Source organism: Myxocyprinus asiaticus, chromosome 39 (genome assembly GCF_019703515.2).
Source record: "Myxocyprinus asiaticus isolate MX2 ecotype Aquarium Trade chromosome 39, UBuf_Myxa_2, whole genome shotgun sequence".
NCBI classification, from domain to species: Eukaryota; Metazoa; Chordata; class Actinopteri; order Cypriniformes; family Catostomidae; genus Myxocyprinus; species Myxocyprinus asiaticus.
Window position 1 is genome coordinate 38,304,338 of NC_059382.1, and position 14,855 is coordinate 38,319,192.

General features: G+C 34.8%; 1 protein-coding gene across 1 annotated transcript in view; it reads right to left on the reverse strand.

The window, feature by feature from the left end:
• The window catches only part of LOC127429487 (cullin-3-like), a 47,985-nt gene extending 33,593 nt beyond the window's left edge, over nucleotides 1–14,392 (reverse strand). The window contains exons 1-2 of the mRNA XM_051678516.1: nucleotides 14,135–14,392; nucleotides 13,235–13,432 (exon numbers count right to left, since the gene is read on the reverse strand). Coding sequence (XP_051534476.1) covers nucleotides 13,235–13,432; nucleotides 14,135–14,197 — 261 coding nt within the window. The 5' untranslated portion in view covers nucleotides 14,198–14,392. The remainder of the gene's footprint in view (nucleotides 1–13,234; nucleotides 13,433–14,134) is intronic.
• Between the last annotated feature and the right edge of the window lie 463 nt (nucleotides 14,393–14,855).

Genomic DNA, 14,855 nt, shown 5'->3' on the forward strand with positions numbered 1-14,855 from the left:
CCCCCACTTTCTGCTTTCCAACTCCCCTCATTCCCACATATCATTCCTCTTTGGCTTGGTTATATGTATAGTAGTTACACTTTAATCTGAAAAAGGCCTTCTGAACAAAGGTGTAGGCCTTAGGGTTGCATCTAACAATATTTTGATCATTAATCTTTTTATAATTTCTTTAATTTCTTTCATTAATTTGATCATTTTATTTCCTGTATTTCATGGACAAAACATGTTTTTCTTTATCTCTCCCCATGTTCTCCTCTACTTTCCTAATTAAAAACTATAAAACAAATATAGGCTATATGTGTGCCGAAAAAATAAAATATTAGCGCAAACCTAACAATATAAACTGCAGCTAACATTTCACATTATCAAAACAAAAACAACTGTTTGTCCACATTTTGGTTGCAGGTGGCCAATTTATATCATTAAATTATAAATAATATCAAAGCAAAACAAAAGCATTTGGTTGTCACGCATACAAACTGGCTCACTCTAGAGGAGTTAAAAAGTTCCAACTCGCATGTTGTTAAGACAAGCTGATTTGCAAAATGGAAATACTTGCTTGATTTTTATAAAATTTACAGATAGCAGTAAAACTAAGTGCATTTGGAGGCATTTTTTCAAAAATCGAAATTTAGCCTGGTATAGGCTAATAGACTTTAAATAAAGAAGGGCGCAACTAACGATTATTTTGATAATCGATTAATCTTCAATTATTTCTATGGTTAATCTGATAAAAATTGATTCCCCCCCCTGTATTTTATTGTATTAAAATGTGGTTTTCAAAAAACAGAAAATCAAAGGGCGTAAGGATTTGTTTTGATTTACAGTACTGAATTCACAATTCTACACTCTCACAAAACATTGAACAAAGCCTAAATCATGAAAAGTTAAATTTGAATTTATTATTATTACTGTAAGGACATCTGCAAAACAGTTCCTTTCCTTTACTTGTAAAACTCAAGAAGTAATGTTCATTAATGAGTAAAATGATAAAAATCTGCCCAGTAGAGGGCAATGGTGGCACCAGAATGGAAATATTAATTCTGCTCAGCTGAAAAATACATATTCATGTTAATAATTAGAAACACATGCTTGTACACTGTCATACTGATTACATACATTTTAAGTATGCTAATTTTTAAAACAGTATTGTCACTGATTACATGTTTCTAAGCAATTCTTTTCAAAAATACATTTTAACAGTAGTGCATGCTTATCCAGTAAAATAATGCTTGTTATAGTATGAATTTACTGGTGAAATCAGACATTACATTTGGCATTATCAGGAGGATTATCAAATATCAGGACCCTTAGCATTATTATACATTATATTCAGCATTACATACAATTTAATATAGTAGAATGATCTGTAAATGCAGTGCAGATTCAATCTCATGCTTAAGTCTCATCAGTGCTCACTGTATTTCATTCACTTACATGATGAGGGACAATTATCTAAAACACGTTAAAAAGCGACACACTCTGACCTCTGAGCAGTGTTAATCTCGTCAATGAAATCACAGATGAAAACATTCGTTGATGAAAATGTTTTTGATTTTATCAACGATAATGTAGATGAGACGAAAATGCGCATCATGAAGACAAACATTTTCATTAAAGCATACTGTTGATGACAATATGACGAGATAAAAATGATATTGCAAGATATAAACAGAAGAAGAAACATCTAGAGAATCTGTATATAAAAGAAGATATTAGATATGGAATCATCTAATCCAACAATCCAGTAAATTGGGGATTTCTCCGCTTGAGCTGCGTGAGTTGAATGCACTGAATGAACTGCTTCAAAACGGGGTAAATTCCTCATTCAAACGCTTCTTATTTGTACATGAGATTAATCACTATATCCACAACATGTGTGTAATATAACAACTTACATCTGTACAGTGAAGTGAATGAACAGGTGAACAAGTGACATGCTAGTCAGAATAAGGATACTTTGCGTTGCGAATATGTTTCCGTAAGAATCATGCTGTACACAAAGTAATATCCTTTCACGGAAAATTCATTTGAAAATGATCAAATCTCTAAAGCATGAAGAATTCAGAATACAGCAGGCCAACATCTAAAAAGTAATACTTCAGTCTATACATTATTATTTTGGGAGCTTTTGTTTTTCCACAACAAGGACAGTAGCCTATGTATATTTATATTTTTGAAATACATTAAATTAGAAAATGTTTATAATTTTATTTTTTTTTTCCTAAATGTTTGAATATTTTATTCAAGCTTGGTCTGTTAAGAGTTTGACACTTTTTAGTCCATTTTGCACATCATCTTCAACAAAGATATTTTCATTGACTAAAATGAAAAGCCATTTTCATCAGAGTAAATCTGACTAACATTAATGAATATGACAGGACGAAATATTGTCTAATTTTAAAGGACATTTTTGTCAAAAGTCTAAAACTATGACTAAAACAAAAACGGTGAAAAAATTAACACTGCCTCTGAGACATCAGTGTGACATCCATTAAAGCTGCACAATTTTCTCCATTGAAACTGAAATCACGGTATGAGTTGCACAATTACTAAACCACAAAGCACAGTTGAATCAAAATTATTGCGCTCCCTTTCTCCATTTCAATCTGTTTGATTGATGTGAATGCGAACGCTCGCTCAGTGAAGTTTAACGGAGACTCGCTTGTATTAAGACAAACAGTTTTGAGAAATACACGCCTGATTTTGATTTCATAACATGTATACATTATAAAACAGAGAAAATAGCAGTAAAAATGTAAGAAATGCACTGGTACACTACACAAAGCATTTTTGCTATTTCTGCCTTTCTTACAAATGTGCTGCATTATGATTAACGGAGCGCCAAGATATGAAAGGCGGCAAACTAGATCGTCCCAACGTCATGCGCTTGCAATGCTAACAGCTTTGTTGATTATAAACAGGAATGATATAACTATCACGTCGCTCAATATTCAGTCTTCAGTATAACGTCATTTGCATGTCGAATTAACAGGTTTAGATAGGTTTATACATCTGTAACATCTTAAGTTCAGTAACTATGCGACAAAGCACCCCCTCACTGTGCGCACTTACACTAAATTCAACAAGAGCTGAACGCACTGCTGATAGCTGCATGTGAGAGAGAGGGAGAGATAGAGCGGATTGGAATTAGCCAACAGTTTGATACAAAAACATGTTTATTGATTTGATTTGTTCATCTGTATCTATTCGTTTAATAATTCACAGCTGCACTGTAAAGTGAATAAAAGGGTGCGGAATTTCCCACATTATGAACGTGGAACTTGCGGGAATTATTAAAAGTGTGCGCAATACTCATAATCCCGCTCCGAACTGCAGGCCCTGTATAAGCCCCTAATTTCAAATACAATCACATTCAATGACATCAGACGTTATCTCGAACTTCCAAAAATTTTATTCTGTCATTTATCCACATTAATTGTACCAAACAGGGATGTGCAAAACACATTGGTCGGTTGTTTGAACTGTAACGTGTAATTAGGTTCCAATATGTTCAGGTGACCCTGATCAGATACGTTTCAGAGGGATATATGGATGCTAAATGCAGCACTTCAACATTGTAACTAACGGATATTCAACAAAAATATAGGTTAAATAACCTTATAATACCAGCCTCTGGAATACTTAATTCTGATTGGTAAAACGGCGCCATCTAGCTATCTAATATTTCTCAGTAACAACTGCACATCCACATATCAGACTGCTCATCCGGGTATTGGGAGTCATCTTTCCTGCTTCTCGAATCACTGTGCGATCTCTACAAGTAAGCTAATAAAATAATTTCAACTTAAATCAATGTTTCATGTCTATTTTTTTATTTATCTGGCAAGTAGTCTTGTAATAAGTGGGATAATGTACAATTAGCCAGTTGTTATCGCAAATTAAACCACTTCAGAGTGACGCAAGGGTCCTCCACTTCGAGTCAGTGTCCTGATACCCTGTCAGGGTTTATTCTGCAATAACAACTGGCTGACTTTCCATTAGGGGTGGGAATCTCCAGGCACCTCACAATTTGATCCGATTCCAGGAGTCACAATAAGATTCCAAAATAATTCCTGATACAGCTACATTTTTTTCTTAATGTTAATTCTGCTGTGCAAAGGCAAAACACAGTAACTTTACATTTTGACAATTTGGGTTTCTCAGACTATAAGGTCTGACTCAACTATAAACAGGTTATGAGAAAATTGCAGTTTACTTCAAAATCCGCATTATAATCAAGGAACAGTTTTGGTGGTATACTGTGTATTTACAGCCTTTGTTTGGCAGTACTGTCATCATAAAATGTGATAACACTGACCTCTTTAAAGCACAAGAAAATATGTGACAGAAAATAAATATTGATTCTATCTAAACTTAATACTATTAAAATAACTAATTCAACTGATTATATTATATAACTTTTATATGTTTAAAGTATTAAAAGTGAATAGAAATAGGAGAGAAAGACACTGGGAAGCAGCAGACAAAAAACAAAAAAAACAAATTAACATCACCCACAAAAGAATCGTGATGCATCGGAGAATCTATTTTTTTCTTATGCGCATCCTGAATGCAGTACAACGTACCCATAGTTCTTCAGTGATCCTCACTGCACATTCAAAAGCGCAGCACTGCAAGATATTGATGCGGGTACATTTAGTTCACGACAAAGTAGTTTTTAACTGCAACTATTTATTTAAGCAGTGTCAGACAGAATCAACAAAAGACTTTAATCTCTCCAAAGCACCTCACAAATATGGGAAAATTACTCACAGCAGAGGATTTAACGTTTGACAGTGATCATCTTGTAATGTATTGTTGATGCGGTGCTTTGATGGCTGAAACAGCAGCGGTGCATAAATGAACTAAGCGTAAAGCATTAAAGAGACGACACTTCTTGCAGAAGGTTTTACTGTGCTGACACTTGTTCACTTTTAAGTCAAAACTGATTACATCAAATTATAATCATGCAAAAATACTCTCCGAGATGTTGTGTCTAGAGCCCGACCGATATGGGATTTTTTAGACCGATACCAATTTTAGAGGGGGAAAATTCACTGATTACCGATATGGTGGCTGATACAGTTAATTTTTGAGCTGGAATGAAAACAGACCTTTTCTATGTGGATTGTGCACCAATTTTGCACCGATATGACTATGCAAAGATACTCAGAAGGCTGCTTTCTTAAATATTTTTATCAAAGAATATTTGACATTATTATTATACATTGTCAACAAATTCTAGAAATGAAAACTGAGACAATAAAGAATAAAAATACAATAAATAGCTTAAAAACATCAGTACTGTATATTCAATATCAGTCAGTTGCTGGCCATTAAAATAAAGAATAAATAAAATAAAATAAAAATCAGTACTGTATGTTTAGTATCAGTCAATTGCTGGCCATTAAAATAAAGAATAAAATAAAATAAAAATCAGTACTGTATGTTCAGTATCAGTCAATTGCTGACCATTTAAATAAAGAATAAAATAAATAAAAATCAGTACTGTATGTTTAGTATGTCAATTGCTGACCATTTAAATAAAGAATAAAATAAAATAAAAATCAGTACTGTATGTTTAGTATCAGTCAAATGCTGACCATTTAAATAAAGAACAAATAAAATAAAATAAATAAAAATCAGTACTGTATGTTTAGTATTAGTCAATTGCTGACCATTTAAATAAAGAATAAAATAAATAAAATAAAAATCAGTTCTGTATGTTCAGTATAAGTCAAATGCTGACCATTTAAATAAAGAATAAAATAAAATAAAAAATCAGTACCCTATGTTTAGTATGTCAAATGCGGACCATTTAAATAAAGAATAAAATAAATAAAATAAAAATCAGTACTGTATGTTTAGTATGTCAAATGCTGGCCATTTAAATAAAGAATAAAATAAATAAAATAAAAATCAGTACTGTATGTTTAGTATCAGCCAAATGCTGACCATTTAAATAAAGAATAAATAAAATAAAATAATTAAAAATCAGTACTGTATGTTTAGTATCAGTCAAATGCTGACCATAAAATAAATAAATAAAATATAAATCAGTACTGTATGTTTAGTATCAGCCAAATGCTGACCATTTAAATAAAGAATAAAATAAATAAAAATCAGTACTGTATGTTTAGTATCAGTCAAATGCTGACCATTTAAATAAAGAATAAATAAAATAAAAATCAGTACTGTATGTTTAGTATGTCAAATGCTTACCATAAAATAAATAAATAAAATATAAATCAGTACTGTATGTTTAATATCAGCCAAATGCTGACCATTTAAATAAAGAATAAATAAAATAAAATGATTAAAAATCAGTACTGAATGTTTAGTATCAGTCAAATGCTGACCATAAAATAAATAAATAAAATATAAATCAGTACTGTATGTTTAGTATCAGCCAAATGCTGACCATTTAAATAAAGAATAAAATAAAATAATTAAAAATCAGTACTGTATGTTTAGTATCAGTCAAATGCTGACCATAAAATAAATAAATAAAATAAAAATCAGTACTGTATGTTTAGTATGTCAAATGCTGACCATAAAATAAATAAAATATAAATCAGTACTTTATGTTTAGTATCAGCCAAATGCTGACCATTTAAATAAAGAATAAATAAAATAAAATAATTAAAAATCAGTACTGTATGTTTAGTATCAGTCAAATGCTGACCATTTAAATAAAGAATAAATAATATATAAAGAATATACTATTTATAAAATCTACTTTTATTATGTATCCTATTTTAATGTCTGGAATACCATACTTTTAAATATTACATTTTATAAATGCAACGACTGGAATTGTTCGGTTGAAGGGGTACCAAACTGTGAATCCTGAACAAAACAGTTTGGTGAATACTAGGGATGTGCGAGACTAGTCAAATAAACGGTTCTGATGCTGCTAGCCGACACTGGAATTACTAGTCGGTTAATATTTCCCCCCATTAAACTGATCATCATTTTTACACATTTACGTTTGGCTTTATATTTTTACAGAGCCTGCACTTAAATTACTGCCATATTAATGTTACATATTTTAAATAGAATTAATAATACAAATATTAAAGAGGAGGATATCCAGAGCAGATCCAGAGTTTAATTTCACCTCAGGCTGCACGTGCTTCTTCCCTCTCTCACTCGCGCCGCGCAGGAAAATGTCCTCTCTAGACACGCAAACTCAGCAAAGTAGTTATGAAATCACTTCGGTGGTGCGGGAATCGGCTTTCCAAATGTTTGAAAGTCCCTAAGGATGTTTTCACATTTGAGTCTTCTTTACATCTGTGCATGCTTGTACGTTATTTTTCCGCTGAGCAGGCTTTTTCAAGCGCAGGATAGCCGCCTCAGGTGAGTCAAGTCCCGTCTTTCAACGGACCATGTCGACGTGTTAATTTTACTCATCAAAACATTTATGCTTTTAAGTAAGTAGCCTAGAAAATAACTGTTTTAGACTAGGTATGTAATTTTTTTAATCTTCTGATTAAGAAGGCTATTTTCAACGAGGTGCCGACTGCTTAACGGGATAAATTATATTTTATTCTGTGTACACATCATGTTTAGAATACATTAGGATTATTGTAGGCTACATCACAGGCCTATTTTTGCTATCCTATAGCCATTTTTTTATTTTATTTTTTACATCATAATGGTTAACGTTCTTTACCGAACAGCTGTCATATTAGATCAATGGTTAATGCACAACTGCACGTTGTGAAATACGCGCAACTTTTCAGCGCATTTTTTTCTCTCTCATAGATTTGGCTTAGTCTACCTGTTAATTATTTTCAACAATGTCCTGACTGTTTTAATACGTTAAGTAACTTTTACTTGGTGATTTCTATATTTAATGTACAATGATCATAATTCAAGGTGAGCTCGTTGCAGATAAATGCCCCTTTTCAGTGGAATTTAGCGTCAGATTTGGAATATATTAAATATTTCAAGTGGGTCGCATAAATAATTTTTTTTTTTTTTTTTTTTTTTAACTGTTTTCTGAAGGTTGGTTTCTCTTTAGACTAGTCGGTTACAAAACTTCCGTTTAAACGACAGTCAAATTAGTCGTAGCGCACATCCCTAGTGAATACATGTTTACACACTGACAACAATGAAAGTAGCTGCATGGTTAGCTAGTTAGCTGTAAGCTCGTTGCCATGGAGAGTAAAAGATGGACTTTATTTACTTTCCAGCATTGCGTCTCACAAATTAGGTAACATCAAAGTGTGAAATCAACACTCACCACACAATCCACCACCGCACCGTTGTCAGCTGAGCTGCAAAAAGATGCTCTGATGTTTACCTTTCAATCTGCTACATTACTGACTGCACTGACAAACTATAGCTGGCTAACAGCAAACAGACATGAGTGACATGGTTGTCAGGGACAGGGTTAACGTTATATTAGTTATATAAAACGATGAGGTCACTTTTTATTAACTTTCCAGTATGTATTTCACAAACTAGTTAGCAATTTAAGGAAGAGAGAACGCTCACATCCACACCGCTGAACTCTGCCCGGTCTGCAGAGCCACCATCAGCTCAGAGTCAGCTCTGTAAACAATAGAGTCGGAGCACGCTCTGCTGGACAAACTACGCTATGACACCAATTCTAAAGCATTGTTTTCTGCATTATATGTTCTGAAAAAAGTTTTCATATCAGCGCATATCGGTAAAATATACGCCGATACCGATATATCGGTGAAAGGCTAATATCGGCCGGCACTAATTATGTCTCAAATAATTAGAGAATTGTGTCTCCCATTAAAACAACCACCACTAAAAATATCAATGTTAGTTGACCCCACTAACTGACTAATCGGTAGTTGGACACCTAGTCGAATAGTCGACCACCGTGGCACATCCCTAGTACCAAACCCTTATGATTTCACTTGCAAAGTGATGCATTTGAATGTCTTGTCATAAATGAATCATACACAATCATGGAAAACACAATCCTGAGTAAATGGCAGAATAATACATTTTAGTACATTAACCTTTTCAACAACAGAAACATGTATACTAATGCATTTTGACTAACAGTTATTAGAAAAGTTGCTCATCTCAACTTATGTATAGTTTCAGGAATTAAAAAAAAAAATTTAGCATCAGTGAGGTGATGGTCTTATGTTATCTTGCTGGCCCATCAATCTTGGACTTCCCTGTATTATCTGGAATGAGCAAGGGACAGATGTTTTTGCGAGGATTGTGGTTTTGCCTCCTGAGGTGCAACATTTCATGAGGCATCGTCTACAGAATAGAGGTTGACTGAGGGTTTCTTAATGGCCAATGCCGATATCCAAAGAACAGGGCAGCCGACAGGCTGATATAATGTCGATATATCACGTAATTTATTATAATAGAAAATGGCATATATAAATTGGCTACAAAATGTATCAACTTTTATTTAGCATAATATTTATGTAAAATCTGACATTTGCATAAATGTTAACAAATGTTATTTTGCATACATTTTATGCACACACACACACACACACACATATATATATATATATATATATATATATATATATATACAAAAAAACAAAAAAAATAAAAGAATGTGCATTTTAGATGGTACAGTAGGCAGGGCCTGAAATTCGGCACGGGATCGCGGCTATAGCTCACAATTAATTCCCGCAAGTTCCACGTTCATAGCGTGGGAAATTCCCACACACTTTTATTCACTTTACAGTGCAGCTGCAAATTATTAAAGCAATAGATACAGATGAACAAATAAACTTGTTTTTGTATCAAACTGTAATTCCAGAAGATGCGCAAGTAAATCTCACCCTCTCTCTGACGTGCAGCTGTCAAGCAGCGTGTTGAGCACTTGAGTTTAGTGTGAGCTTGCGCAGTGAGGGAGGTTAGATCCTAACCCTAACCCTTTCTAAACCTGTTAATTCGACATCCAAATGGCGTTATACCGCGTATAAGCGAGTGACACAATAAAACTAATCAGTCCTGTTTATAATTAACAGGAATCAGTGTACACTGAATATGACATTTACTTAAATCATATATGAAGAGCTTTTAATTTAAAGTTGCTCTAACGCTCTAGTGTGGATACAGCGAGCAGCAATCTACAGACAGCTTCCAGTTTGCATGGCCCAGATCGCCTGCTCTGCTGAAAAGCACCACACTGTGGTAAGGTGCCGAAAACAAGCAAAATGATGATATAGTACCATTTTAAATGTTTGGTACTGCACTGTTCTGGTACACCGTGCATCCCTGCCCCACACACACTGTATGAGTGAAACTGGCGTAGCTCTATTCATTTGAAGCACCTGAAGTGGTGAACATAACACCTCAAAAATATTTAGCGTTGTTCTCATTCCATTAAACCAACTCTCAGGGTTTTTGGTGGTGGATGACATACACGTTCATCATGATGCAATTTTTTACATTTAAGATATGTTATTGCATTTCATGTTTGTAATGAATATTTATTTTTGATCATCTGAACATCTAGAAACTTTTGAATTCAACAGTTCTTTGTACTTCAAGGTGCTTTGGGAAATCAAACTAACTTAACACCTTATTTCTATAGGGTTAGTTATAATATTTATGAGTATATATAATATCACTTTACTGATTTGGGACTGTGCTTCTATAGTAAATATCTTTGTTTCCAACTCCATAACAGATACTGTTTTTCATTTATCAGTCTCTTAATGAATTAGGAATCATTGTGATTCTACAAATATCTGAAGTTTCCTAACCTCAAACATCATTAGAACAGGAAACATATTACAATATCACACGATTTTCTTCATAATTTATAAAGGTCCAGACTTTATTCCACATTGTAGCCTACACTCCTCAGTGGTTGGTTAGATAGTCTTTCTTAAAAAAATAAACTGTTTATTTGTTATGAAAAAATAAATGCCTAAACATTTAAAAAGTTAACTTTAATACAACTGCCACAGTTGTAATGTAATGAAAAAATCTATTTAATTTTACTGTGATAAATGTTAGTAAGGGTGTTGATGTGCTGGTGCAGGTGTTTTCTCAGTGTCAGTGCTGTTCACAATGTCAGAGCTGTAGCCATTTGAAATGAATTGCTCCATAGTGCTTTAAAATAGAAAATTCTCATGTAGAATTCAAATGGGTCGCATTAGGTTTGTTTTGCGCCATGATATCGAGGGAAGCCCAGTTTAAATGTGCATGTGATCCGCTCTTTGCTATCCTGTTACCGGATCTCGAGGGAGGCCCGGTTGAGCCGCGCACCTGCGTGACCCTGAAATACAACTGAAGGATAGAGAAGAGTGCATAACTTGCATGAGAGATTCTCGGTGGATTGCGTGACACGCACTTGATACCAGTTTTCAATCACCCCGCGCACATCCACATACTGGGGCTGGGCTATAGGACAATGTAATCAGATATTGACGATATCTTACAAATATCCCAATACCCATTGCTAACCCTAACCCACTCAATTGACACATGATGATCGACAATTTCAGGAAATGGCAAAACCATGGATCTGGGAAGTCGCCAAATATATTAAACAGTAGCCCAGGGTGTGAAACTAGCACCCGCCACTGCCAAATGCGACGTGGCTGAATCCAGTTTGCGAGCTCCTCATCTACCTGTAAGACGTCTCACAATGACACATGACAAGAAATGCTGTTAGTCACACGTGCTTGAAGAAACACACTTTATTATATTTTTAAGAACAGACAAGACAAAAGAAAAGCCGTCAATGCTTGTGTCTGATTCACTGTTTGTTCAGAGACGTGCAGCACGAGTCTGTCTCATGGAATACACGCATGTAATGAGTTTTCACTTTTTTTTCTCCGTTTCAATCGTCTCAAAACTGTTTGCAAGAACAATATCATCTGTGAGAATGCTGCTAATTATCTCCAATCATCTCAGGAGGTGATGTGAGTTTAGTTCACTTTATTTCCATGCGGCTGGCATGCATTGTGAATGCAACTCTGCAGGTTCAGCAATATATATCTTTGTATTAAAGAAACAAACATGAAAGTGATTAAATCATAAAATAATAAAAGACAGGTTCACCTAAAATTGAGTGCTATTTTCTTTTATATAGGCAGCATTAACTGCATTACCAAAACGCAATACTAACACAAATTCGATAAGAACACACATTTGGCAGCATTATTTTGGGAACACAAGAGACTTTATTAGGCTTATTTATTATGATTATTATTATCTAACATTTAGAATTGTCTTTAGTTCTTAATCTGTAGGCTATTGGTAATTATCCACCTGTTGTCGCTGACTGCTACTTGCGTGATGGCAAATGGGGCCGTTGCAGACAGTAACTGTTTAGATTTTGGGAGGTGGTTAAATAATATTTTTTTATCACTTCGTTATTTTAATTGCTTTTTTCCATTGCGATTATCATTAAAATATTTTTTACATATTGCCCAGCCCTAACACATACCACATGAGAAGCATATTTAGCACTTACAAAGCACCAAAAGCAACATTTTCTGAAAAATGTTCAATGCAGGAAAAACCCTGACTCTGTTCCTTTCAATCTTCTCCAAGAAAAAATTGTCTACCCTCTGAGAGAGAGAGAGAGACATATAGTGTAGGGATGTGCATGGACATGGTTAACAATCGGTATGCCACTATTCGAATACCAATATCTTTTTTGGTTATTCTACATGTGCAATAGAGGTTTGCAAACCGACACTAACTCGATGAGTTCTGACAAGCTGCTGTGTTTTCCGGCCGGGTTTGTGTCAGTTTTTCAAGTATAAGGTGGGAGCTGTTCAAACATACTTTTGTGTGTGTCTGCGCTGTTTTACTGTTAACGTGCTGGACGTCTTTGACTGTTGCGCTGAATTTCAAAATATTTTCTTTCAGTATCTTACGCAGCATTGCCACATTTTTTTGATTGCCAAAACGGACTTTATGTGACTGTTACACCATTAAACATTCCAGGTTTTTTCATCGAGCAAAGTTTCAGCGCTTGATAAATGGTAAGAAAGGGTTTTTTCCCATTTTGCTCTGGTGTGCATATTTACGTAAAATAATTAGACAAGTTCAATGATATTTGATTTTAAACCATTTAAAAATCAAAGCACCCCGAAGAGGTCATTTAACTCCACGCACATGACGATACTTGTGTTCAGGGCCTCGTGGAAATGTGAAGCTGCCTGGACAGAGCGCATATACAGCCGCAGTAACAGTTTGATTATTTTTGGTTGAGTTTAATGTGAGATTTTAGAATTAGTCAGGTGCTTACTTTGTTGATGAGATGTTCAGTGACCACTTCCCTCAGGCCTGTGTAGAGCTTCTCTCCATGTTTGTGCAGTACCATGGTGTAGGCATTCCTGTAGAGCTCCTCAAAGCTCAGCCCACTGTTGTTCTTCCTCTGGATCTCCTGGATGGCATTTTTCAAGAGATCCCAGATGTTGTTGACGTATTTCTCATCCATAGTCATCTATGAGAGGTAGTGTATGTGAAACAATCATGTCAATACAGTGCTTAGAAACTGTGTGATGTCACTAACTCTCACAATGACGTCATGGTCATGATGTCACTTAACAGACTATCTCAATGCATTCTGAGTTTGTATAAAACGTTTTCAGCAAGGGAACTGTAAATAGCCGTAACAAGAACTCTCCGTACTGCATTTATTTTTCTTCGCTGGTAAAAGCTTAATGCACACAAACACGTGCGTGACGTCACACAAAAAGAAGCGGTGGCCACGTGTGACGTAAAACAAGCACACAGTACAAAACGTCACGATAAACCAGCAAACTCTCATAAACATTATTACTAGAATCCACAGCAACAAATCCTTTTGATTCAGGCATGACTGAACCCATGTTACTGTAGAATATAAATCTACCCAGCAGTGAAAACAATGAAATAGGATCATAACGCATTTATTTGTGATATCTGTTGCTGTTTATCAGGTTAGTTAGCTCGTTTAGCTGGCCTAAAAACAACACTAAACCTGTCACTGCACCGTCATTAATCTGATACTCTTCTCATGACGGTTATTTGACACTGTGTGGGATTTAAGAGCATTTCGAGACCATGTAAAGGGATTTGAGCATATAGGCCTGCTTGCTTGAATCCCCGGTGCTCGAGTGACGGTCTCGCCGCCTCTAAGCACATGTGCGCCTGTCATACTCACAGGAAAGGCTCGTATCCTCATCTTGGTGTCTTTCTTAGTGCCGCCTTTGCTAAGGTTTGACATGTCTAGTTTATTCCCCGCCGTTGCCTCTTTTCACATGAAAGTGCTCTTTGAGAAAAGACGGGGAACACGTAAAATGAGGCGCCGCTTTGCCTCCGCTCAACCTTCTTTATGAGTCTCACTCAGACTTGTTGACAAACCGTTGCGCGCACAGCTAATCTCGGGCTCCACGCAGAGATGGCGGTGTCGTAATCAAATGAAAATGGGTCCGCGTCTGACGTCATAGCGATTCCATTGGCTCATAGAACTTTTAATGAGGTCTATATTCACTGCCTGAGTAGAAATCCTACAATACCCTTTTATGTTGTATGTCAATATAACTTTGTAAATACGACATTTAATGACTTAAATCATATGTTACACATTATAGTATATTACCACAACATTTCTTGTTTTTCAGTTAGCTTACATTTAGCAAGCTGTGTGCCACAGAATTACTGAACCACAATATTACAAAGTATTTCACATATTTACACACCTTACAATCGTATATGCACACCAGCAATTAAGATGGAATAATAATTGTGTCCGGAGCAGGTTTGAGTACATTTAAGAATGTTTAGCTAAAAGTAACTTTTCTAAAACATGTCTTTAATGCATGATTTTTAAAAAAAATATATATATATATATATATATATATATATATATATATATATATATA